Here is a 26,247-nt window from a genome sequence, read left to right on the forward strand (position 1 = left end):
GGATTGAATGCTTCTAATGCTGTTCACAATGATGCAGGTAGGACTGATTGTGGGGAACATAGGGTTTTCTACGTAATGAATATGAACAATTCAACAAGACCTTTGGATTCATCATTGATATTGGAATGATATGTTACATGTTTGCTTTAGGGATAGAAAGGGATCCTCTTGTGCTCATCAAGAAACCTACCAGAGATGCTCAAGTTACTTATGCAGGATAATCTCTACATTCATCATAGCATGTGTTACAACTTCATTTCTTCACTATTTTCCTAACCAACACAAGATAGGATTCACCCTTTCTTTCTCTACGCTTCTCTCCAGCACGGCCTCGCCAGTGCTGACCCGTCTATGACGAGCCTCAAAATAGGCAAGTCTGATATAGGGAAGCTTGTCATTGCAGCAGGGATGCACTCAGATTTCATATGCTCTTTGATCATTTCAATTGGCTACATTGCTATACCAATGCACAATTACTGCATTGACTTGAATGAGAAGAATCACATGAGAAGGATCATTGCCACAAGTTTGTGCACTTTTAGTGCAGGTGCTTTTTACATCCTTGTTTCGTCGCCTGGTTTGTGAACTGGGTTAATAATGAAAACCCAGAAGGGAAACCCATGAAGGGTTCACATTTGGTGCTTGTTATAGAGCCTTCATGGTCTTAGCATGTGCCATATCTCCCCCTTATGGTTATAATGCAATTCTAAGTGCATTCATGGCTGGGATATGTTTGCCTAGAGAAGGAAGAGTTTCCAAATGGGTTATCAGCAAAATTAACTATTTGTTGACCACAATTTTCTTCCCATATTTTTCCTGTGGATGGGTTATGCAGCTGATCTAAGGAAGTTGAGCCTGGAAAATTAGATACATGGGCAAGACTATTCTTACTTATTGGGACAGTTATAGTTAGTAAAGTTGCAGGAATACTTCTTTTAGGGATAAATAATGGGATTCAATTGGAATGATTCAGTTGCAATGGGGTTGCTCCTCACCATCAAGGGCCATTTCCATATCTATTTGGCCATCAAGGCAGTAAGTGAATTTTGATTTCATGGTTTCTTTCCTCATTTTCTCAGTTTCCAGGGCTACAAAGTTGCAAAAGATGAAGTCTCTGTGATTGTAAATTGGTATTTCCAGCATTCTCTTGATTAGCATTAATGTACAAGTATATTGAATCGGGACCTTGTGAAATTTAAAAAAATCCAACATCTTAAGACTCACATTGAAACTATTATAGGATATATCGACTAAATGGTGGGACTCAAATAGTAATGGCTGCAGTATATGTGTGAGGGTAAAAATGGTTCTACATATTTAAGATTGAGAGAGGCATGGATATACAATTTCTGAGATTTAACCAATAGGAATCAAACCAAAGTCCCAATGATAGAATGTCACATCTAAATATTGCCTGCTTTGCAAGTACGAACTCATTCCATTCATTTTGAAAATTCAAGATTTGAACATTAGCACCTGTTGGTCCTCCAAAGATATCCTTAGATCACGTTTGTTTGTTGGAATGGAATGGATTAAAAAAATAAATGTAAAACTAAGATAATCAAGGAGATAGATGAGCACATTCATGAGGGGAGGAGTAATTTAGTTCATGGAATTAAGAATTATAATACATAGATTTTTGAAAGGTATAATGATTCCCACATTTATAATATATATTAATGAGTTTTATCATGCTTATTATGGGGAGAAGGGTGATTTAGTTTTTTTTTTATCTTATATTTTTTAATCCATTCTATTGCATTCTATTTTAATAAGCAAACGTGATCTTAGTATCTTTGGCTTCTCCACTGCTTCTATACAATTCAAGTGCTCAAAAGTTCAATTTTATTTCTCCGCAAATGATCGTCTATTGCTGAAATTAGTATCTTGTCATAGCCGAAGGCACATTTTAATAAGCTGATACCATGCATCAAGTAGGCCCATCAATTTTCTATGAAGTTAAGACAAACACAGCAGAAAACACATGCATTAATCATTGATTTACTCTTGGTCTTGTGCAATCAGATGCAATGTGGAATCAGTACATCCACCGGAATAGTGATGATAGTCGTTATATTCCTCACAATTTTGCCTTCCCCAGCAGTAGTAGCACAGATCATAAAACGCGCAAAGAAAAGAGCACCTACCCATAGAATGGCTCTTCAATTGCTCGATCCAATGAGGGAATTAAGGATACTTCTATGCGTCCATGGACCCCAACATGTTCGATCGGCGATTAACTTGATGGAGATCACAAGAGGCACAGCAGATCCTGGAATCCTCGTATACGTCACAGACATGATAGAGCTCACAGGGGGAATCGCAGCGACAATAGAGGAAGTTCAAGGAGCAGACACGTTGATTGTGAAGGACAAAGGTGTGGTGGAAAATGAGAGACAAGGTGACTTTATTGTTCCAAGCTTATGTAGAAGAAGATGGTGATGGGATAACACTTAGAAGAACCTTGGCTCTCTCAACTTTCAACAATATGGCCCAAGATATAGCCAATTTAGCAGAGGACTTGATGATTGCCCTCATCATAATACCATTTCATAGGACACAGCGTGAAAATGGAACATTGGATTCAGGCAATCCAGGGTTCAGACATGTGAATAAAAAGGTAATGTAATCAAAACCAAGCTTTACATGCTTCACAATATTTGACTAGACGCATATTTTCATGCATTATATTGAATAATATAACATGTTATGTGTAACATAATCCATAGAATATAGAACATTTATTTTATAATGTAAGAACTTGAAGAACCTGAAAAAGATGTTCTTTACCCCGTATGGTTCAAATAATTAAAGACAACATGTATTGGATTAGTCAGTTAAGACTTTGATAAATAAATAGACAGAATTGTTGGTTTAAAGGAAGAAAGGAAGTAATATTAGTTCGGGTATAATATATCCAAGACAAGAGTTTGTTCAACTGTTAGAATCAATAGAAAATTAAAGGTCCTAGGTTCTTCTTCATCTTCTTCTTTAACTGAAGTTTTTTTTTTTTTTTCAATTTTACACAAGAAGAAATTTTTTACTCTCTGCATTTCTATCTTAATTCTCACTGCAATAGCTATTTTATGGAACAGTTATTGTCAAATGCTCCTTGTTCTGTGGGGATTCTAGTGGACAGAGGAATTGGATCCATTGAGAAGATTTCAAAATCTTGTGTATCAGTACAAGTGGCAGTCATTTTTGTTGGAGGACAAGATGATAGAGAAGCTTTGGCCTATGCTACTAGAGTATCAAAGCATCCAGGAATTAAACTCACAGTGATAAGGTTTCTGGTAGATACTGGTTCAGATGTCTTAATATATGCAGGCCACAAGGTCCCTTCAGTGAAGGAGGAGGAAGAAATCCAGCTAGATGACGAGTACTTCGCGCAATTCTATGAAAGACAAGTGGTTGGAGGTCGGATTTCGTACATGGAGAAGCATCTTGCAAATTCAGCAGAGACCTTCTCTACTCTAAGGTCATTTGAGGGTCAATATTCACTTGTGATTGTGGGGAGAGGAGGAGGAGTGAACTCTATTTTAACAAAAGGGATGAATGATTGGCAACAATGTCCAGAATTAGGACCAATTGGAGATGTTCTTTCAGGACCAGAATTCTCTATGAACGTCTCTGTTTTGATAATCCAGCAGCACAAACTTAGAGGAGAAATAGAAGGGCTTGATGAAGATTTCTCTGTAATGTAGTACAAACTTTTGAGTACATCTAGTTTATAAGTTGGCTATACAAGTGAGTTGCATGAAAACTCAATTAGTGAGTGTTTTAGATAGTGGAAGGTACTTATACATCCGCCTTGATAAATTTTTATTGACTCTGTAGCTAGTTGTACACTATATGGCTTTTAAAAGTTGTGATGTAGGTGCATCAGATGTATAGACATTGTAGGAGATACTAATTGTAGCAGAAAGAAATATGCAGAGTGTAAAGATGATGTAAAATTTGAAAGATCAGTATCATAATGTTACAATAGATAGTTTGCATGTTAAAATTAAATTAGTATTCTAATGTATGAACTGATTGGCTTGATTTGATTTAATTTTACACTTGAACAAAAGCAATGCAGATCTATGAACGCGTTTAAAATCTAGCCTTTTCTAAATGAATTTCACATTCTTCTAATGAGAATCATACCCATAAAGTCCAAGTTCTCATTTCATATAAGCAAACAATTGAGTAATCCAAACATCTTATATATATATATATCTATATAATCATACTGTTTTAGCTTTTAAGTACTATTCCTTCTACAGCATCTATGATGATGGTTGTAAAATGTTTTACATAATTTCTTTTCTTCTGTTAATTTATTATATCTGATAATGATCTTTTTTCAGAACTCTATACCCTCCTTAGGTTTTTTTATTTTTTTTCCCTGGGATGGGTATTTTCCTGTTGTTTTTCATTTTAATTTATTAGTTGTTTAATATGTGAAGTTAGTGAAATTGAAAGCTTTTGGGGGAAAAAAGTTGAAAGCAAAATATGCCGGTCTCGATGAGTAGATGACATCAGCTTGCTTCGTTTGCATGTTCTTAAATTTCCCTCCAAAAATTTTGCTTCAAATATTATTTTCTTTTTTCCTAAACAAAAGACACTTGCTGAGTTATTATATACAAGTTAATGTTCCACATATTTTTATTAATATTACACGTTGAAAAGAGCAACAAAGCTCCTCTAATTTGTTTTTTTAAAAAAAAATACTATATAGAGGTAAAAACTTAAATAGCCAACTCGACAGAAAAACTGAGCCACAAACATGAATGGATCCTGAAGTAAAAGTTGTAAACCATGAACGTTGATGGAAACAACACTACTAAACATGCCCAAAACTCTCTGTAAATTGAAACATATCCAAACAACTCTTTCGTAACAACCTGCTGGCTATGAAATTATTCCTCTAACTTGTAAAGGAAGGCTCATTTCTAAATTGAAAATGACTCCAAAACCATAAACCATATTATAAGCTGCCTTCATCAAACTGCAAGAAAGAACCAAGAGCTTCTCCAATCGTTTGCACTATGCCAAATGTGAAAAGATCCATTGGCAGACAAGTTGCATGAGAGCATATTGGCACATGGGCTATTCTAAATTTTTTATAGTAGCGAAAAATGACACCATTTCTGTAGAACTATGACAGTCCTTGAGGATTCCAGATCTGAGGTTGACCGAAAGTATATCAGAAAGTAATTCCCATAATATTGTACAATCCGAACCTGGCCTTGAAGTTTCCAGTATTTGTTGATGAGCGCCTGAAACTTGAAAGGATGAGTCTTTTTGCTATCTAGTTGAGATTTGTACTGGAACGAGAACGAGCAAAGTGAAGGAGCTGCTTGGAATGAAGCCAAGGCTTGACCACCACCTCCGAATCGAACATCCTCTCTCTCCTGTTCTGCGACGCCGAGATCTTGAGGTAGTACTTTATCCCCGACACCACTTGCCTCTGTGCCTCCACCACTCGTCTGAACTCCAGCGGCTCGTCCGGCGGATTCCGCCACAGTCTCAAGCTGCGGTTGTACTCCTTCACCGAAAATCTGCCCAGCTCTGCACCTCGCTGTTGGACTTGACGTCCGGAATGTCAGTCTTCCCTCCCACAAGGGGTCCTCTATTAGCATAAGAAGGCGTAAACAGGAGGGAGATCAGAAGGATGAAGAAGGCCCATGAGTTCATCAATGACGCCATGATCGACGAAGCTGCTCGTGCTTGCTGGGAGTAAACAAGCGAGAGGCTGGTTTGTTTGTATATAGGGGAAGAGGATGGACAGGTGGCAGAGGGGGACGCAAACGGCGTGCCGCGTATTCGAGGGAGGGAAGGTAAACGACAGAGAGACGTTGAGTTTTTGATCGAGTTATCAGACGGCGAATGGGTAGGATTTGGACATATCATATATGTGATATGGATGATGGTGGGGAAGCAGAGAAGAATGAGGCTGAGTGAGAGCCACGTCAGAGAGTTTGCATGCTGCCAATGCAATGCCAGGCTGCCACGTTGCTCTCTTCCATCTCTGGACTTCATGATAGAATTTTAATTCTTTGGAACACCGTAGGAATGGGTTCCATTTAATTGCCCATTGTTTCTGTCCTTTGTATTATTAAGCGTTTCTGCTTTCTGTTTTTTGATATGCGTGTGGTTTAATCTAAGTTTCAATGGGTTTAAATGGTCTAATATGTAAAATAAAAAAAATAAAAAATCGATATAATGTTGTTCCCTAAATCCCAATCCCCAAGCACTTTGGGTTTGATTGGCACGATTTTGATACTTTCTTAAAAAACTTAATAGACATTTGATCATTCTAATTTCTAATAATTTCCGTACTCTTGTCTCAATACGAGATTATAGACTTGTTAATCCGTTTAATGTCTTAAATTTGAGTAAACTTCATAGTACGAGAGGAGCAATGGTGGGTTGATTTTCTTTAATATTTGATATTGCGGAGACATGCAATAAAGCCTGCTGGGAATTTCTTCAACAAGTAATGCAACGAATGCAATTCGCAAAAGGATTTGAATCATTATGCGATGGACATCTACATAGTTTCATATCAAGTTTTATTTACCAGTAAGCTCACTAATCTTTGTCCCAAGAAAAAAATTAATAAGGTCTTTAATTTTTTTCATTCAAGTTTTTTTTTTTTTGGTAGCCCACCCAGTTCACCGAAGTTTTGCCTTGACTACATTCGGATCCGACCCACGTCGCGCACCTGGCATGGTGGGTAAGTCTCCCAATGAGAATTTTTTGCATACACAAGGCTCGAACTCGAGACCTTGCTTAAGCAGCATCGAGCCGCTTATCACTCAACCAACTCCCGTTGTTTTTCATTCAAGTTTATGATGCATAATAAAACGAACGTTTGGAGTTTGAAAGAATAAATTTGCATATTTTACGCAATATGCCTAGTTATAACTATGTTATACAAGTTCAAATCGTTGTTGCAACAATGACAATACATAATTTTATTAGAAGACAATTTGATTTTGATTTTGATTTTATGCATCATGAGAGAAAAGATTAAATAGAATATGAGATAGATCATCACATTTATGAATGTTCATCTTTTCATCATTCCATAACATCTTCATTAGGTATGACTCATATCCGTGATGTTATTAAATATCAACTTATATATTATTATTTTCATTAGTTATTATAAAATTAATATTTAGTATTTAAGAATTATATCTTTCTCTTTTATTAAATTTATTTGCACTCAGATATATTGAGTTATTATTTACGTAAATTAAATTGTTAATATTAATATAATTTAAATTTCGATAATTGATCAAATATGTAAGTTAAATAATATATTTTACTTCTTAAATAAATTTAAAAAAATTTAATAATATTATATACAATTTTATTAACAAGTTAATTTTGAAAAGTAACATCATTTATGATAATTTGAACAGTTAAAATTAATTTTGACTAAATCATTAAAATAACTTCAATTCTATTGAAATAAATTTCAGAAAAATTATATCCAAATAAATTGCATTATAAAATAATCAATTATAATTAAAATCAATCATATTAATTAATATTTTCATAATTAATTATATCTAATTAAAATTTAAATGGACCCCAAATATATAACGATTATGACCATTTATGATGCTCTGCATCAGTAAACTGAAAGAAAACCTCAAGCTGCATCCTTTGGAAAACAACGACATGAACACCATGAAATACTCCCTTCAATACTATTCATAAGACAAACTTTTTAATCTTATTAATAAATCATATTAAATTTTTACAAGTTTTCTTCATCATTAAAGCTCTCGGTAAAAGAAATTAAAGGGGAAAAATTAAAACCTATTAATTTTGTAAATAGTCTAAAAATTTTGAAAGTTTATTGGTCCTAGCAAAATAAATAGAATAACCCAACGAAAGTAGAGGTCGAAACTAAAAAGTGATGTTCATGGATCAAAATAATTACGAAGGTAACAACCGGTCATGATCAAAGAAGAGCTAGGCTTCTCAAAAATAGCATCTCATTTCAGGGGTTGATAAAGAATTCTATGACGATGAAAAATCACTGCAAGTGTAAAACCCCAAAAATTCAGATGACAAATGTCTTTTAAAATTTTCCCTCATCCATCACCACAATCCATTCACATAATGATAATAATATATATTTGAAAGTCAATTATTTTTATAATCTCCAGATCTACAGCTCTTGAAATATATTGAGTGAACAATATGAGAATTCCAACATTGGTTTACTAATCCTTACATTGGGTTTTCAAATATTCAGCAAATTGATTACAATAAAAAGAAATTAGAAAACAATTAAAATGTCCATGTACTAAACGGATTTTGAGGGAATTTGAACCCTATGGAACACCAACCACCCACTACTTTGTGGAGAGGACAAACTGAGCCAGTTCAATTTTCAAATGGTAACATCTCAGCTCACTAAGGCTGTGGTACACAATACAACTAGCAACATAAGCCATAAATCCGACACTCCATTTTCGTGCTACATAATCATCCAAAGGCCAAAAAAAAAAAAATCTTCATTCTACAGCAATGGTGACCTATACATCAGATGTAGAAAACTACTTTCTAAAATAAAATACATGTAGGGGAAAAAATGAGACAATTCTAACCCTAGATGAAATCTTGCGGTTTTAGAAAGGACCTCAACAGAAGCAGCTTGTTTCTTCCCGGAAAACTGAAATAGTTCCAGAAGAAAATGCTTCAGCCAAAAAATCAGCATCACATAGAGCACCGAATGGCAGGTAGTAACAAGGGGCCCCCATAGAGATGAAGCTGTCTCTTCAAATCGAAAGAATAGACAGTCCCCACGTTAAAGAATAACCAAGAATGAAATGGTTGAGCATTTCAAGCTTTTGATCTCTTTTGCTTTTGAGGAATAAAACGGACCCCTTGCTTACGGAGTTCCAAGGTCTTCACCTTGCCATCCTCCAAGGTAACAGATATTTTTGAAGTCCCTTCAATTACATCAGTGACCGATCCCTTGTGCCTGAATAAAAGGTGAAAATAAAACACGTTGACTGTAATGCACATCAAATTTTTAGAATAATTTTGCTCGTACAAGCAAGACAAATGTCTCTTGGAAAAGAATTCTATTTGATTGAATCATTACAGGCAAGCATATCAAATTTTCATTTAAAAAAAGATAACCAAAAGAAGCAAACTTCAGGAAAATGTATGGATCCTCAAAATCAGATGATAAATACAGGTACCATAGTAGTTGCATGGCTTCTTTTCAAGAGATCTATATTGCAACGAATAACACACAATTATGTCTACATAATACTCCTTTTTCTTCTTTCACATCTAGAGACTCATTTGCTTGGAGGATAAAAAGGGCAAATTAAAAATGCAGGGGAAAAAGGATCTTTACAGTTTGGACAGAAAAAAACACGCCAAAGCCAAACAGACAACTCAAATTTCAAATTGAAGGATTAAGTAAACAGAAGACAAGTATGTAAAGAAAAGGGATATGTTATACCCATAAAGTCAATACCACAATTTTTTAAAATAACAAAATGCACATTCATACACCAGGAGCTTTTGTTAGATATTGAAGAGTCCAAGGAGAAACCAATAAATCAGTAGTAATAAAAGTGAAGTTCAGGATAAAATCAAAAAAGAAGTGAAATCAGGGTATGCCAAATCAACTTCCAAATGTTATTATTTTCTTTTTGGCCTGAACTACGAAATATCGTTGATGCATGCAAAAGGGTAGAGAAGAAACCAACCAAGAATTGTCAGATGTCTGCTGAACTTCAACTCTCTTTCCAATGGCATCTTTACCTAATCTCATCAATATCCAATTAGCACCCATGATTTCATCCATCGGACCATCTTGATGCAATTGTGCTACATCTTCACCCTCATTGTTCAACACTTTCTCCATGAAAGGTGAAGGTCTCTTCCTTTTTGACCTCTGTCCCTTGATTGTAATCTTATCATCTTCACGATGAAGAGAATTTTGACTTTCGATACTAGGTTTCTTAAATTTCAATCTCAACAAGGGTTTAGAGTCTTTTGGCAAAGAATGGGATGGTGTATGATTAGCATTGTCATCTGTTTCATCATATGCATCAGACCTGCCTTCTGACTGCTTCCCCAAAAACATCCTCTCACCTTGTGACATAGTTTGTACAGATCCATCTTGACCAGTCCTTCCCTCAGTGCGGCGCTTTCCAATCATGATACGAGGTCGATCTATGGGACCAGATTCACTCCTATCAGCAATATTGCTCCTAACAGAGCCTGAGTTCAATTCAGAAACTTCTGCCTTGACTTTTGCAGGCTTTATCAAATTTCCTTCTCTACCTGAAACCTTTACATCTTTTGATTGACGAGAATCAACTCTGTTTCCTGCAAGTCCCATGTGCTGAAGTTGTTATTTCTCTTGGGCAACTAAAGTAAAATGAAATAGATCTCCAAATGCTAACCAATGATAAAACAGCAAGTTCTAGCAAAATATGTTACAGAAATAATCCCAAAATATTTGCAACCAAACCCTACCTTTACCATCAGCATTTCTAGCCATGCCATCATGTCTGTCTAACATAAACTTGTCTCCTTTCCCTGATTGGCTAATATCTTCATTGCCTGGTACGACATTTGAAGCAAAAAAATCAGACACAAGAAAACAGAGGGGGGAGACTCTCTAATGTTCCAGAAAATACATTTGGACTCATTTAAAACGTAATTACAGCTTATTCCATAATGTGTAAAAGATTGTTCGCTATTACCATGCATATGGGAGGCAAATCTTAAATAAGAAATTGAACATAACACACTTTCATAACACTGTCCTAAAATCTCCCATTCTTTAATTAGGGGGGAACAAAAGGTTAAAAAGGATTAAACTTCATCAAGATACATACCATTAGTGCTAACCAGATCTTGATCTCTTTGGCAACTTGAAGTGTCAGACCGTGGAGAATTAGTGACATTAATTTTCCGTGCCCCAAAATTTATAACCAACTTCTTCCCCTTCACATTCTGATTCCTATCACCATTTTTTCCAGCCTCTTCCTCACTATCAAGAGTTTGAGCCTTACTGCTTTTAATTCGAACAACTCTAGGTTTTCTCTCTTCATCACTGATCATCACCTCATCTACAAACTTCTGTTTCAAAATCCCTGGCTGATTAGCATAACCTTCAGTTTGGCTCAGGCTTCCACCAGCAGGTGAAGAATAAACATCAGGAGCTTCATGTCTGTGGGATTGGATATCATCATCCAAGCTATGCACAGATTTGACATCACTATGTCCTTCTAAACTGGGATCAGTTTTCCCAGTCATAAAAGGTTGATAATCCTTTTTCTTGGCAGACTTTTTGCTTGAACATTTCTTTGCATAATCTTTTGTCTTCTTTGGTGAGTGATCAGAGAAATTCTTCAAAGAGAACTTAAAAGATCGCACAGATTCAGTCTTTGCTTTTACAGGCTCACTATCCTCATCATCTGAATATGGTGAAATAGAAAATATTTCTTCTTGAGTTGGTAAACCAGCTGCAGCCCTCAAGCTGGCAATTAAATCTCTGTCAGTAATATCTCTTCTCTTCCAAAGTTCTTTAACAGCATCCTCAAGATCCTTGACCTGCAATAGCCACAAACTATGAATATGGAATTGCAATGAGTTCCTTTCATTAGAACGAAGTAAGGAGACAGAGTCAAAGCATACCACATACCTGATAACATTCCCCACGACATGTCGGACATTTATACTGTAGATTCCCATCCACTTGAAATTGAAGATATTTTTCATCACTGCAAAACTTTCCTATAAATAACTGATCTCAAGAAGCCCATTGATAGAAAGACAATAAAGATGGTGCTTTGCAAAAATTGGCAAAATAGAAAATGCTGACTGCTCAAGGCAGGAGCTGTAGACAATCAAAACCGAAAATCCAAAGTAGCTACAAATACTGAATAAGCTGAGCCACACAAGAGACAATTCACAACTTCCTATTTACATTGATAATGATAACAATTTCCTTTTATACTTTCTCAATAACCTCCAAATACATGGTTGCACACCGAAAATTAAATAGCTAATCCACTCAATATCATAAAATATTAGAAGCAACAAGGATGAAAACTATCAAGCTACAACATAACATTATTGCAAGCATTTTGCATGAATAAATGTGCCAAACTATTTTTTATGTTAAATTGAAAATAAATAAAATAATATTTTTAAAAGTCAGAACCTATTTGTTACATTAATTAAATATTAATAAGAATAACCAGTGACTGTGGGTAGATGCAAGAATAGACCAAAAAAATGCAACACCCTATCAATCAGAATATATATCTGAAACTGCAAATATTACACAGCAAAATCAGGGGATCTTCACAACCTTTTAAGGTTAGTACGGGTAACCTAACCTTATATTATCACACTGGCAGTGCACCCAACGCTGGCAAATATCACAGCAAACCATTGGTGTCGATTCTGAATCTCTATAGACCTACAAATAACCCAGTGAAATCAGTCTACTTTCTTATTTCTTTTCAAGCCTTACACTTTCTCTTGTGCCTATAATCATCCCAGTCTACATAGAAATATTTAGTTATGCACACACAAATTCCTATTTTATAAAGAAAGCAGGGTGGACGTAAACCTGTAGAGAACCCTATGTCAAACTTCAAAATAGTATTTCAAAAAAATAACTAATATATGCATACAAACTGCTTCACACACTTCAATTGCGCAAGACCAAAGATCAATACCTTCAAACAAACAGGACAATAGTTTCCTTTCACAAACAATCTGCCACATGCATCACAGCAGGTGTATCCGAGAAACCACCTAAGAATCCAAAAGCCAAATGGTAAGTCCATGTCTCAATTTCAACATGCAGGATCTGCAGGAAAAAAAATCACTAACTACCTAACAGGATGAAAACATGATGGATACATAAACCAGAGCATTCATACAACCTTTGGAGAATGTACCTAATGAAAGACATCATAACAACATAGGAACTCATGTTTTTCAAACAACAATGAGACTTATCCTCCTTTAAATTTCTCAAATGGTATGAAGTACTAACTACTGGATTCTGTCACCTTGATGTAAAACAATGAAGGGAAAGGGGGAGGGAGAAGGCTGAAAAATACTCAAAAGTTTATTCAACATTCCATAGGCCAAAAGAAATATCAATGTTCACACTCTCAAGAAGTTATTCATCTTATACAAAGTGAAAAAGCACTAAACCATCCTCTTATCAATCTTATTAGAAGAATCAAGAACCTTACGCGCGACTAGCAGGTCTCCATCGATCATGCTTATAGATAAGCAAATCATTGCGCGGACTAGTTGGCTCATCAAGTGGATAATTATAGTTTCAGTATTAAAAATTTTAAGGATCCACCACTAGGGTGTGAGGACTCTGTGTGTGTTTCCTGATTTGTCTGTTACTGCAAGGATTTAACCGTGTCAATTCACAAAAAAAAAAAAGGGCCAAAAGATCTACAGGCCAATTACCTGGCGCTGCTTATAGAGCCCTAGTCCTAATCCTAGAAACTCTAAACTATTCATTCTAAAAGATAAAGATAAGATAATCCTTTATTCAAATAAAAGATAAATCCTAATTCAAAACAAAATTAATCTAAAAAACAATCTAGATAATCTAGATGTCCTAATTTAAAAAAAAAATCTTAAGATAATAATAAAATAATCCTAACCCTAATTATTTTTCCTATCAAATCTACTAGAAGTTAAAAGAGTTTTAACCATTAATTTGGCTTCTAAATATATCATTGTCAATTTCATTCCTTGATATCAACAAGTTCAAAAGCATACTTTTTCCCTACTTATTTACTTTTTTTTTTTCAGTTTTCCTATTTAATCTATCTACTAATCTATAAATTTTGTATGAAGTCAATTATGTGGCTCAAGTTGTAAATAGTGTAAACTACGTCCACAGATATATTCACCAGTTTCCACAGTATTATACACTAAAATGTAGCTTGCATATATACATAAAGGTTGAAAAGGTAATGGCCTATCTCAAATGGTAAATTAGTCATGCCAAGAGGGTTAAATGAAAGAATGAATGTTTGGAATGCCACAAGTGAAGTGTAAAACAAAGGCATATTGATACCTCACACTTAGACCATTTCCTGGAACATTGGATCCACAGCTGTGACATCTTGTATGTTTTGAGCACAAATAAGGCCCAGAACTAACATTCTGCATCATTCATAAGCATAAATTAAATTATATAAAATTAATTATGAGATCACTGATAAGTGATGCAGAGTATACCTTGTGAGGAGGATGTAGACAATAACAATGATAAGCGCCATCACACCTTTTGCAAAACATGAACTTACTTGGATCTCCTGTCCTTCTACAAGCCTGGCAGAAAAAGCTAGATCATAAGACTATTATTAAAAATAAATAAATGCAACATGAGTGCACTGGCTGCTTAACTTCTAAGAATCACCAATATTCAATTAATCATATAAGAGCTGTAACCACTCAAAAAGAAGGCAATAATCGATATCATTGTCTATGCAGCTTCAAAGGCAGGAACACAAGAGTAAATAAAAACAATTTAAGCCAGCACAATAACAGGATGTGGCATAAGGAGGGAACACCAAGCCCACAAGCCCACTACAACAATAACTCGCAAGTAATCTTACTGTCTGATCACTTTTTTTCCTGATGGAACCACTGTCTGATCACATGGACAGAAGAACATTGAGTGTAAAATTATCTGTCGCCAAGTCCGTCACTCAATCAATGTCTCAAATTGTATTGTACAATAATTATAAATTAATATTAAAGAATAATCCAAAATCCATAACAAATTGATTCAAAGATGCATCATTTTTCACCCACAAATTCAAAAACACACAAGTCTCTGATACAAAACAACATGAAAAAAGGACAAGCTCACCAGCATTGCACATCATGCATTACCTCACAAATTCGGCAAGCACGACAAGTCCATGAACTCCAATGAAATAAATCTACAACAAAGACCCAGAGAATAAGAATATACAATACTTGGGAAATGGTAATAAATGACAGCTGGACCATGTTAGGATATGGGCAGATATATCTTCTTACCTCTATGTTGAGCCCAACTTCTCAAGCAGCTCCGATGGTACTTCTTGCCACAACTTTTGCAAGAAAGCATTTTTCTAGCTCTTTCACTTCCTTCATTTTCAACACGATTGCACATTCGGCAAAAGACTTTGACATTCAAGTGACCATGCTCTTCTCCTGCAAGATTTCCTGATGCATCCTATATATATATATATATATAATCGAACTTAGTTAAAAAGGAAAAATTCCACATGCTATCACGCATGCAAGTCTAATTACACGCACTCAAAATTCAACACGTGTGACTTAAGCTTATAAAAAAAGTCTCATAAAATTGTATGCAAGATCATTTATTCAGCCATTTTAAGATAGTGACTTCAAATTTCCATTCTTCAACTTCGCATTTTACAGGATACAGACATCTAATCAGAGTCAATGCAAAGAAAACAGTATCAAGCTTTTTTCCCCTCTTCAGCATGTCAAGCACCAAAACAAACAAGAAGAAATTTAATAGATCAAAACAAAACACTCCTCTGCCCCACCGACCCAAAATAAAATGAAATTAAAAAGATTACCTATACCATTTGATAGTACAGCGTCAAAAATTAAATTTAACAAAACTAAAGAACTTTATGTCCACGTGAATATATCTTCAGTAAACTCCCATCAGCAAAATTTGAGAGTAAAGGAAATCGAAGTAGTAAAAACATGTGGGACACAAACAAAACAATCAAATTTCACAATTTAGCCAGCTATATTTCATAGAAAAAGCATCGAAGTATCATCTCAATTCACCCACACGTATGCACAGCTATAAATTAACAAATCCAAACATTAAAGCAAACATCAACCCAGAAATTGCCCCCAAAACCTCACCACTGCATCCGCTGACTCAAACTGACGGGCGTACTCCTCGGCAGCAATCATTGCGGCAGCCCCCTTCCGCTGCAACGCAACCCTTTTAGCCTTAGTTGACACTGCCTCATCCACCTCATCAATAACGGGGACCCCATCAGCCGCCGCCGTTGACTGCAACTGCCGCTGCGGCGGCGGCGGCGGAGGCACAACCTTAGGGACCGCGATTTGCACGGTCCGTTCCCTTTCTGGAGCCCTAATTCCCAGAGGATCCTTGAGAAACTCATCGATTCTAGCCACATCGTCCAGGAACTCATGCTTGGCCTTCGATGTATGGAGGGCGCGAGGAAACCCTAGCGAGCAGAAGCAGATTCTGCGACTGAAACACCCAAAAAAAAACAGAAAAATATAAACTTTGTGAGATGGAAATGAAAAGGAGAAGAGGGAGAGAAAGAGCAAGAGTTTATATTATAGAGAAGGCGCGAGAAGAAAAGAGAAGTAACCATGTAATTGGGCAGGCAACGTGAAATGCCATATTGAGGGATTTAGATTTGAATTTTGATGTTTAGGAGATCGTCCCCCAAAATTACTTCGTCTTAATAATTTTTTTAAAAAGCAATAAAAATAAAAATAAAAGTGTCATATGAGACGGGAAGAGGGAAGAGTGGCCGCTGTGAGCGTCGGGGGGCGAAGGAGGAAATAGAAACAAAGGATTGTGGCAGGATATCAATTGTAATAGGCGCGCGAGACCTCTGTTCTGCAATGGGCTTTCATGAGACCAATTTAGAAGCCCAAGTTTGTACTTTGAGGCCCAAATTTCCAACAACATTTCAAGCCCATTTACCAGGACAAGATTCAGCTTTCGCCTTAGGGGCTTTGGAAACTTTTGGTGGATGAAAAATTAAGGCCTTATTTGATAGTTAATTTTAAAAATAAATAAATTTTATCCTCTTCATTTTATGTATATTATATTTTTTTTAGTTTTTATTAAATTTTTTTTCAAAATTGAGAATTCATTTTTTATGTTTTAAATAAGTGATATTATTTGAGTGGATGGCTTTAGATTATATTTTGTTGGAATAAATGAAAAGTAAAGAAAAATGTTGTGACACCTTAATTTCAAAATATAAATTTAAGTGAAAATAAGGAAGATTACCATTAATGAGTCAGAATTAATTAGGAGAAATCTAAATCAAAAATATATTATTGAACCTAAATTTAAAGTGATTGAACTTTTAAGACCTACCTAACTTAAGAAAACTCATAAAAGCCGGAAAGATACAAATCAAAAGTCTTAAATAGGTTTTAATTTTTGTTAGAATGAAATATTTACAAAAATTAATATTCATTTTCATTTAAAGGAAGCTCTTTTGTTCATCCAACATATCTTCTCTAAAAGTCTTCAAAAAAAAATTAGGGATTTTATAATGAAAGATTAGATGATCACTTTTAACCATGTATTCAAATAAGCTAACAACTTCATTGATATGCTCATACACTAAACATTTTATTTTTAATCATCCATCTTTAGGATATAAAATTCTCTTGGAACCTAACAGGACTTGATTTTTATATCTTTTAGCATTTTTTTTTGAGTGGTCTTATTATAAAAAAAAAACTGTCTAAACAAACACTTTCTAAACAATTGGCCTCACAGTTGCATCTGCTAGGCTTGGCCATTATTCCCAATAATAACTTGAAGTTGTCATGCCAATGTATTGATTCTAATACAAAAGATTATGAATATTTAAACATCAGGTCTCACATTTGACTTTGCATGAATGTAGAAAATATTTTTTTAAAAAAATTATCCTCAATTAACCCTTACAATATTTGAATATGATTCAATCATACACTCATATAATAATAATAAAAAAAAAGCTTGAAGTTGTCATCAGGAGGGCAATTGTCATTGTGTGCCAAAAAATCACGTGTAAAATTCAATCTCCCTAATACTCAAATCATACCAAACTAACTCAACTCAAAAAGGCAATAACGACAAGTAGAGGTGAGTATTTGGTCAGTTCAATTTCAATTTTTCTAAAATTGATTGATTGAATTATATAAAAAATGTGGACTAAATTGAATCAAAATACATGATCAAATTAAATTATAATAGTTCGATTCGATCATTCTATTTAATTTATGAGTTTTGATTTGGGTCTATGGAATCTAATTGTTCATATATTCTTTTATCTAATTTTTTTCCTTGATGTTGAAGGCCTAACCAAAAAAAAAAGTTTATGACTTAATTCATGAGAAAATTAATAAAACTCAATACTATTACATTAAAAACTAAATTATAAAAATAAAAAATTAAAATATCACATTAAATGAAAAAAATACTACTACTGTAAGTGATAAAAAATATTTTTTATTCATCTAAATGAGAATTTATTCATATTTTTAAAAATATAAAAAGAATATATATATATATATATAATTTGGTCGGTTCGATTTGCTTAATTTAAAAATTCTTAAACCAAATCGAATCGATCAATTAAAATTTTTCTTAACAAAAAATTGAATTAAATTAAAAAATTGAATAGATAAAAATTTTGCTCACCCCTATCTATAAGGCTAAAAAGGATGCTAATGCAGGGATAGCAATAGCAAGCCATAAGTTCAAAATTTGATATTACATATACAAGATTGTTGTCAGAATAACTCACAATCATGACATAGTTCAAAATACCACGCTTAATTGGCATCAAAGTCAATTGTCATCTCAAGCTATACATATAAGCCCCCCAACACTCACGAACATGCAAATTCATGATAAGACCTGTTCATACACTGGCCATAATGGTCACATATATACTGACCATAAGCACACATCCATTTACATATTTGTTTGTGAACGCACACACTTGTACTTTTAAAGTCATTTTAAAACAAGTGATCAGCTAGCCTTTTTTGTGATTTCTATGATTTTGTGGTGTCAGTAATTGCATGCTTTTATCATAGGAGGAGGTTGCTTTTTTTAGAGTTTCGCACATGCTTCGTGATATTCATTGTTTATAGTATGATTTTAATAGATTCTATTTGGTTTGGGGCTTGGCATGATATTTGCTTTACATATTTAACCATATATGGTTACAATTTTTTAAAAAAAAAATTGTTGAGTAAGAATTACATTGGTATAATATATGCTAGATAATCGAAGGAAAGATAATTATATTTCTTTGTGACAGTAGACCCATGTAATATCAATATTAGCCAACAAAGGTTATTTTATTTGAGAAGGATTTAACTTAATTAAAAAGTCATGGGATCGAATTTTTTTATCACTAGTAAGCAATTTGCAAGTATTTCTCTAAATTGTCTTTAAACTTGAAAGCATGTACTGGATTTGATGAATCCTCAAAAGTTAATTAACCTTAATTTTTTTGTCCAAAAAAAAAACTAACCTTAATTTTTATTATACCATGAGTTAGACACCTTGAAACCCAATTTTCCAATAAAATATTTATAAATATTGACCAAAAAATAAAATAATTATAAATCATCATTCCATATATACTCCTTCATTAAAAAATATAAGGCATTTTTTGAGAGATTAAGTGTTAAAAAATATAAGGCATTTTTAGTTTCTCAAGATATAATTATTGCCATTTTTTTTAAAAGTACTTCTATTAAATAAATCACTTTATATTTATTTTAGGATAAATTATCTTATTAAATAGGGTTAAATATAGAAAGATAGGGTTAATTTGAAGGCAAGTAATTACTTTATTAGAAGATAAAATTTGATTAAAAATGCCTTATATTTTTTTAATAGGAGAAGTTTATATAATAAACATGATTGTAAATAATAAATTTGCAAGCTTGACTTTGATATATTACAATTTTAAAAAAGATAAAAACTAATGATAATAAAAATACAATAAATATTGTAGAAAACAAGGTCGACTACGTTGTGGCAAAGTTTGAAGAATAAACCCTGCAGTTCACATATTAAAAATGGTATGACTTGCCATACATTTTATTTATTGTATTCCTTCCAATTCAAAATTCAAGTCATTTTCCCCCCAATCTCAGTTTAAAATATAACCAATTTAGCATTTATAAAATTATTTTTTTTCCATTTTACCCATTATACTTATCAACCTTGGTTTTCGTATTTACTTCTCATTCTGTTTTCGTATTTACTTCTCATTCTCAATCTCTTTTTAAATTAATTCATTATTGCTAGTTGGGACTAAGGATTAAAAAGAAAAGCTATGATATATTTTCATGTGAATGAGGATATAATTGAATTTTATTGATATGGGGATTATAATTGAAAGTTGTTTATATTTTGGACTGGAGGGAAAATTCATGTTCATATTATCTTCACCTTCACTTTTCTTCAGTATTATCAAGTGTCCAAGTGCTTCCCCAATTAATAGAAATGCAATTTCAAATTGGCCATCCTACTCTTATAATAGAGCATCAACAGATTGATATTCCCAAGATAAATTCTATTGCAGGATGGAAAACTCTAGTGAAAAAATGGCAATGTTGAAAAAAGATATATCTTGATCAGATAATGTAGTATTTGGGATAGAACTGGAACTCCTATACTTCTGGGATCAAATAAACAATAATGCTGTGATTATACTTTTGTCCAGTGAATCTTCAAGCATGATTATACAGGTGGAGGTGGCAAGTCTAGTAAAAGCCAAAAACCCACACAATCTTCTGAGTTCAAGTCTTCTTGGATGGCAAGGAAGTGCAAGCCTCCGCAAGATTTCTTGGCTGCTTCCCAAGCTTCAGCTTCACTAGTTGTCACAGGAGTTTTCTTGTACGTCGCATATACGTAACGAGTAGAAATTCCGACCGACAGAATCAGGCAAGCCCGAGCAGTGTCTACTTCGATTGAACTCACTTCCAAACCATTCATCCAACCTGTGGCAGTACAGGTAGATAATGTCTTAAAATTGTAGCAACAGTTGTGTAAGGATTAGGGAATGCTAGTGATGAGAAAGCATAAGAAGAAAGTGTAGGCATTCCCAAGTTAAGATTACCAAAGTTTTCTCATGTCAAATGTAAAGTACGTTAAAATGGTTGTTAGATACACAAAATAATAGGTATGCAAAGGAAACAATAATTAAACTAGATGCAAAGTAAGAATCCTGCACAACACTCATAAAGGATAGCCAATGGTAAATAAAATGATAACAACAAAGACATGATAGATGCTGCACATTTCATTTTTCTTACATGAAAAATGGGTTCCACTCCCATTAGTATACGAAACAGGCCATAAGTTTTACAGTGATCCGCTATCTTAGACTATAAAATAACATTCGTGCATAAGTTTGTCTTAGCTCAAGTTAACTATCTTATGACCATCAATTGGACTATGTTTTTGGCGTATCATATTGAGGCAGCTATCCAGTTTTGTAGTTAGAAATCACAATAAAACTATTCATGGGCCTTTACTTAATAGCTTCGGATTTTATATTGAAATGGTTCTCAACCTTGATATGAAAGCTTCATGTCCAAGCCCTCAATAGTTCACTTTAATCCTCGTATACTCCCATTGTTTTAATTAAAATTAGGTTTCAATTAGACTAGGTATTGTGGCCGGTGCTCTTTCAACATTTTAAGAACAAGGAACGTTTGTGTGAGGAGACAAGTTAAAGATTATAATTGAACTCTTAACAGGTTAAGTGGCCCTTGAAAGATATCAGCAGTGAAATATTATTTTCCATAATGGTGAGCATTCATTTAACCATTTGATGGTCTGACCTTTGAATAACTGAGCTGATCAATGCCATAGTTTCGTTCAATTAATTTCTTTTCCAGCAATTTGTTCTTATAATTCTTATATGTCAGATGGCAGAACTAGAACCATACTATGCAAGAAGAAGAATGTTAAGTCCTTAATTTGCACGGTACCTGCTAATGGCTTAGCACGAGAAGATGCCACAGCCAATCCTGGAATCAACGTCTTGTCATCAATTTCAATACCCAATAAATCCAGATCCAGCCCAGCTCCCAAAACAAAACTTTTCTCCAAGGATGACACTTCCTCTCGAACAGCTTAAAAGTAGGTCACTGTAAGTTAGAGAGCAATAGTCCTGGAAGTAATTCAAGTATTCAAAAATGTTGAACTAAGTATGCAGCCATCTGTCAAATTAAACTACTTTCCTACAAGCATGGAGTTTGATACTGGATGAAGATGAAAACCTAGTATAGAACTTCTGCCTCTGTACCTGAGTGAGGCAACTGGACAAATGCCCATCTTTCCCCAAAAAGATTATCTGGAAGCTCCATGGGAAAAGGGTTATCTAGTGCCAGAAGAGGCTTTGATCCCTTTTGAAATCCAGGATGACGAGTATATACAGCTTCATAACGCTCCTCAAGCCATAGAAGTAATGATAGGCACTGAAACAGTAGAAATGAACCTTATAAAATTATATGCTGGGCCATTTCTAGCAAGGGTATGATATTTGAACAGTGTAGCTGTATAAACATCGCATGCAATCACATGGCACAACTGTTTCCTCATTTTATGCAAATAAGTAGAAGAAGCATTTCAACCTACAATCAACTCCAAGATGCATGGAATACCAGCATAGAGACATTATTTCAGTTTTTTTTTTTTTTGGTGAACTACATCAGGTTGCTTATGTTGTTATATATGAACAACCCATTTGTACCATAGAAAAACGTAACAAGGGAGGGGGTGGGGAAGGGCTCCCCAAAACATTTTATGGGCATTAGTGAATAAGGGAGTTCTTGACCTTGTAAGCAGTTCCAGAAATGATAGAGCTGCAAGGGTAGCAATCTTATGCATGCTTAAAACTGTCTTTCTTTCTTTCTTTTTTCTTTTCTTTTCAACGAAAAAGAATGTTCTTCAAGATTCCTCAAACATTTAGAGATCACGGTCAAATTCACATTGCTTCGTGATTAGATTGGAAGTACCTGAAACCTTGGAGTCTCTATATAGCCAAATATTTATGCCAAAGTAAAACAGTCATCGTGAAAGTTATGTCTGATGAAACATATAGGATTTTTAATCTAGAAATTGACAAGTTTGACTCTACGCGGGCATGGTGTACAGTTATCAGGATTACATCAAGTATAAATGAGACAGATCCAAATATAAAATTGCTTGTTTCAAAAAGTATATATTTTTATCTCTTCTCCTCCCTCTTGTTTCTACAGTGTGAAAAGAGCAATCAATTGGAGTGTGAGCGTGTATGCGTCAAGCATTGGAGCTAAGAAGAGAATTGAGCGGCACTTTAACAAGGTGAGACACACATGCAAACAATAATTAAAAAAAAGCATGCACTCCAGCATTGATTTCTAAATTTTGGTATTGATTTCCCTTGCTTTTGGTGAGATACAGACTTGTCTGCATTCTGCATTATTTGACTGCATCATTTGAATGTTTATACCTATGACTTGTAAAGTTTCCAAGCTGGTCAACAATAGTCAAGTGATTAAATCCAACCGCAAACTACACATCTTCATTTCACAAGTTAATATAAGTGCATAAACATCCTCCAAGTTCCTAGAGATGCGAAACCCATTATCAGCACCTTGCCGGACTGGCAACTTCAGCTTTTTCTTCAAGCTTTAACAGACGATCAGATCATGTAGGCTTCAAGCTAGATAAGTTTTCTATCTATTCTTAAAAAAATTAAATTTAAAAAAGCATTCAGGTTATGAAACGCAGTAGAAAAAAAGAGATCATACCCACCCGCTTACTAGGAATAGGCGTTATTCCAAGCTCTTTACATGCTTTTGTAATTATTGTTTGCATCTGTGACCTGCAAAGCAACACAATATTGGCGTCAGCTTTCCTTCCCGCAGCTGGTGCTTTTAGCTTTTTAGTCATCTTAGCTAAGTCTATGGAGGTTAAACCAGGAAGATTTTACGATATACACACAAAGTTACCGCCAACTTCCTATAAATCAGCATATTGACATATAAATACCTGAAGAAGCGGATTTTTTCTGGTAAGGGAACACCCAACTCCTCGCAAATAGTAACAATAGCATCCTTCAAGTGATGCTGTTGATAACATTATTTGGGAAATACTTGGTGTACTGCAAAGCGAGCGAATTGTCACATACAAGTAGCTCCCACACCTTCTTGCCTCTAACATCAAGAATGGGTCTAGAGCAAAAGTCCAATTCCCACTCTGTTATACTCTCGGGCTCAGTTTCCGGGTCGAGATAGCTCAATTCCGCAGTCGGGTCGTCTTCTTCTAGGTCATCGAGAACCCCCTCCTCTTTCTGGGTCGACACCGAACTCTCAGAGACTGAATTGGGTCGAAAATGGCGCAGATTTGGATGGGTTCTTGCGCTATTCGAAGGAATAATACATGGGATTCTTGTGGGTTTTGATGGCAAAGTGAGAATGGAGATGTTATTGCGATGTTTGAAGGTTGAAGTAGTTCTGATTCTGGTAGGGTTGAAGCTCACAGTAGCCATGGCTGCTTCTATCGGTGACTGATACGAGGTACTAGCGGATTGAGGAAGGTTTGTCGCAGCGTCATCCCATACCACATGTTTCCGTTACCGATAATGAGCCAAAAGATAGGGCCTCATGGAATGCCGTTGTTGTCGTTGCAAGGAGGTTTGCAAGGAGTCGCACTGTACTGTCAAATCAAGGGTGAGATGCATTTAATTTTATACACTTGATGTATTTAAAAAAATGAGAATAAATTTTTTTAAATTATATAAATAATAATCTTATCCTTTAAAATATTATAATTTTTTTAAAATTTATAAAAACTTTTATATTAATAAGTATTAAATTGAAAAGATTATTTTATCCTAATTGATACATTGTAATTTTTTATTTAATTATTATAATTTTTTAAATATAAGTTGTTATTATAATGTCCAACTCGACATTACTAAATTGTCACACATAATCCTTAGAGTTGATGGTCAATTTTATCTCTAAATTGATCACGAAAGTTCACAAATGATTTTAAATTTAACTTAAGGTTAATTTCATCTTTTAATCTAAAAAGTTTTTTATTTCTTCACCTTGCTATGTCTGTCGTTCTTTTTGTCCACTATTAGGGGCTAGGGCCTACAATTGAATTTTTTAATATTTTTATTATAAAATATTTAAGTGGGTCTTGCCAATTATTTTTTAATATTTTTCTCCTTCTCTCTTAACTCTCTCCTCTCTCTCCCCCTTTCTTTGACGAAAATGCAAAATTGCTGTACCTGTAAAGCTCCTTTACCATCACCACCTTTAGCACCATCTCCTTCCTTTAAATTTGTAACTTACACCATCAAAGATTTGTGCAATTTGTGCAATGTTCAACTTCCAGAAGAATGCACATGATGTGGCAGAGGTGATAAAGTCGAACTACAATTCTTACACCATCTTCTCCTTTATCATTGCTATAATTACTGCTCTTCCTTTATCCTCCTCTATTTTAGCACAAAGCGTGAGAATTATTGTTGTAGAGAAGGAGTCGTCTGTGTGCATGTAAGGTAGGGGACTTACTCATCAAGTATGCATGCAAGGCAGAAAGAATTCCACTGCTTTCTCCTCCATTCCTTTAGAAGCTCATTAAGTATGCATGCAAGGTAAGGAACTCATTAGTGTTCTACTACTCAGGGCACAAATCAAGGATTAAGGATGACGGCATTTTCTCGGCATGTTTCTTTCTCCTGGAACCAAACTCCATACCTTCATCACCTTAATTAAGTGTTACGCTTGCACTCAAGTCGGCATTCCTATCTTCTGCTCCACCAACTGCGACGATTATATCCAGCTCCAATAGGATGGTGTGCAATTGTGGAACAGGGTATTGTCATTATTACGTGGGATGGCGTTGGCCGTCAATCCATTATTCTTCATCAACTTAGGTCTTGTTCTCCCCTATTTTTTATATTAAAAATAGAGATGATGCTTCCCATCATCACCAAATCCAACAATTGCTCCGATATCTTTGGTATGTTCTTGAGAAGCCACCCATATACATGCATGTATGATCAAGACGATAAGGTGCATGTGAGACAAAAAGGAAGAAGGAGAGAGGGGTAAAAGGAGACGCTAGGGGGGGAGAGGGAATGAAGGACAGAGCCATTACATTATGGAAACATCAATTACATTACATACATGATTTTTTTCTCTCCTTAAGAAATAAGAGCCATTAATAAGGAGGCTTATGCATACTCATTGAGGCACACATAACATTATAGAAACCAATGCATGATGATGTTTCTCTCTCATCAATGATTGTCATTTTTCACAAATACTCATAGCTTTTTGAATGCTGTCATGGAGAATCAAATTGAAAACACACCACATCACTTTACTTAGTTATTGTCTATAGCATGGCCGATGAATTTGTAAGGAGAGAGG

At 34.7% G+C, this 26,247-nt stretch overlaps 3 protein-coding genes and 1 pseudogene across 4 annotated transcripts; 1 reads left to right on the forward strand and 3 right to left on the reverse strand.

The window, feature by feature from the left end:
* Positions 1–62: 62 nt before the first annotated feature.
* Positions 63–3,704, forward strand: LOC129297867 (cation/H(+) antiporter 28-like; the record flags this gene model as incomplete). The annotated part of the gene is given in 11 exon segments (XM_054936204.1): positions 63–216; positions 219–350; positions 353–574; positions 577–650; positions 653–806; positions 809–847; positions 850–944; positions 946–1,035; positions 2,026–2,388; positions 2,390–2,620; positions 3,096–3,704. Coding segments are annotated over 11 exon segments (2,163 nt in total), but the record flags the coding sequence as incomplete, so codon positions are not given.
* Positions 3,705–5,157: 1,453 nt separating this feature from the next.
* LOC129297864 (cysteine proteinase inhibitor B-like) lies at positions 5,158–5,778 on the reverse strand (annotated as a pseudogene).
* Positions 5,779–8,209: 2,431 nt separating this feature from the next.
* LOC129297866 (uncharacterized) lies at positions 8,210–16,594 on the reverse strand. Of its 2 annotated transcripts, none has more exons than XM_054936202.1 (13): positions 16,419–16,594; positions 15,937–16,294; positions 15,082–15,259; positions 14,932–14,981; positions 14,272–14,364; positions 14,108–14,196; positions 12,732–12,810; positions 12,387–12,469; positions 11,687–11,765; positions 10,878–11,595; positions 10,513–10,599; positions 9,738–10,362; positions 8,210–8,995 (listed from the first exon to the last, which is right to left on the reverse strand). In XM_054936202.1, the coding sequence occupies exons 1-13, from the start codon at positions 16,448–16,450 to the stop codon at positions 8,854–8,856; spliced, it is 2,613 nt and encodes an 870-aa protein (XP_054792177.1). In that variant the 5' UTR covers positions 16,451–16,594; the 3' UTR covers positions 8,210–8,853. The 2 variants fall into 2 exon arrangements, with proteins under 2 accessions (XP_054792177.1, XP_054792178.1); XM_054936203.1 differs by having other exon boundaries at positions 8,960–9,098.
* A 3,824-nt stretch (positions 16,595–20,418) lies between these two features.
* Positions 20,419–24,506, reverse strand: LOC129297865 (protein TAB2 homolog, chloroplastic-like). The gene is given in 6 exon segments (XM_054936201.1): positions 20,419–20,805; positions 21,802–21,945; positions 22,119–22,290; positions 23,612–23,681; positions 23,849–23,918; positions 23,921–24,506. Coding segments are annotated over 6 exon segments (1,143 nt in total). The 5' UTR covers positions 24,348–24,506; the 3' UTR covers positions 20,419–20,545.
* Positions 24,507–26,247: the final 1,741 nt, after the last annotated feature.

The sequence above is a fragment of the Prosopis cineraria genome, unplaced genomic scaffold, assembly GCF_029017545.1.
Source record: "Prosopis cineraria cultivar Desert tree isolate PC_DT_omini unplaced genomic scaffold, ASM2901754v1 PC637, whole genome shotgun sequence".
Lineage (NCBI taxonomy): Eukaryota > Viridiplantae > Streptophyta > Magnoliopsida > Fabales > Fabaceae > Prosopis > Prosopis cineraria.

Excerpts from the sequence above, each read along its gene's own strand:
- LOC129297866 (XM_054936202.1), bottom strand. The coding sequence starts at position 16,450 with ATGGCATTTCACGTTGCCTGCCCAATTACATG. Across the intron at positions 16,295-16,418 it reads GTTGCCTGCCCAATTACATG|TCGCAGAATCTGCTTCTGCT; the intron begins GTTACTTCTCTT and ends TGGGTGTTTCAG. Across the intron at positions 14,982-15,081 it reads AAGTTGGGCTCAACATAGAG|ATTTATTTCATTGGAGTTCA; the intron begins GTAAGAAGATAT and ends TCTTTGTTGTAG.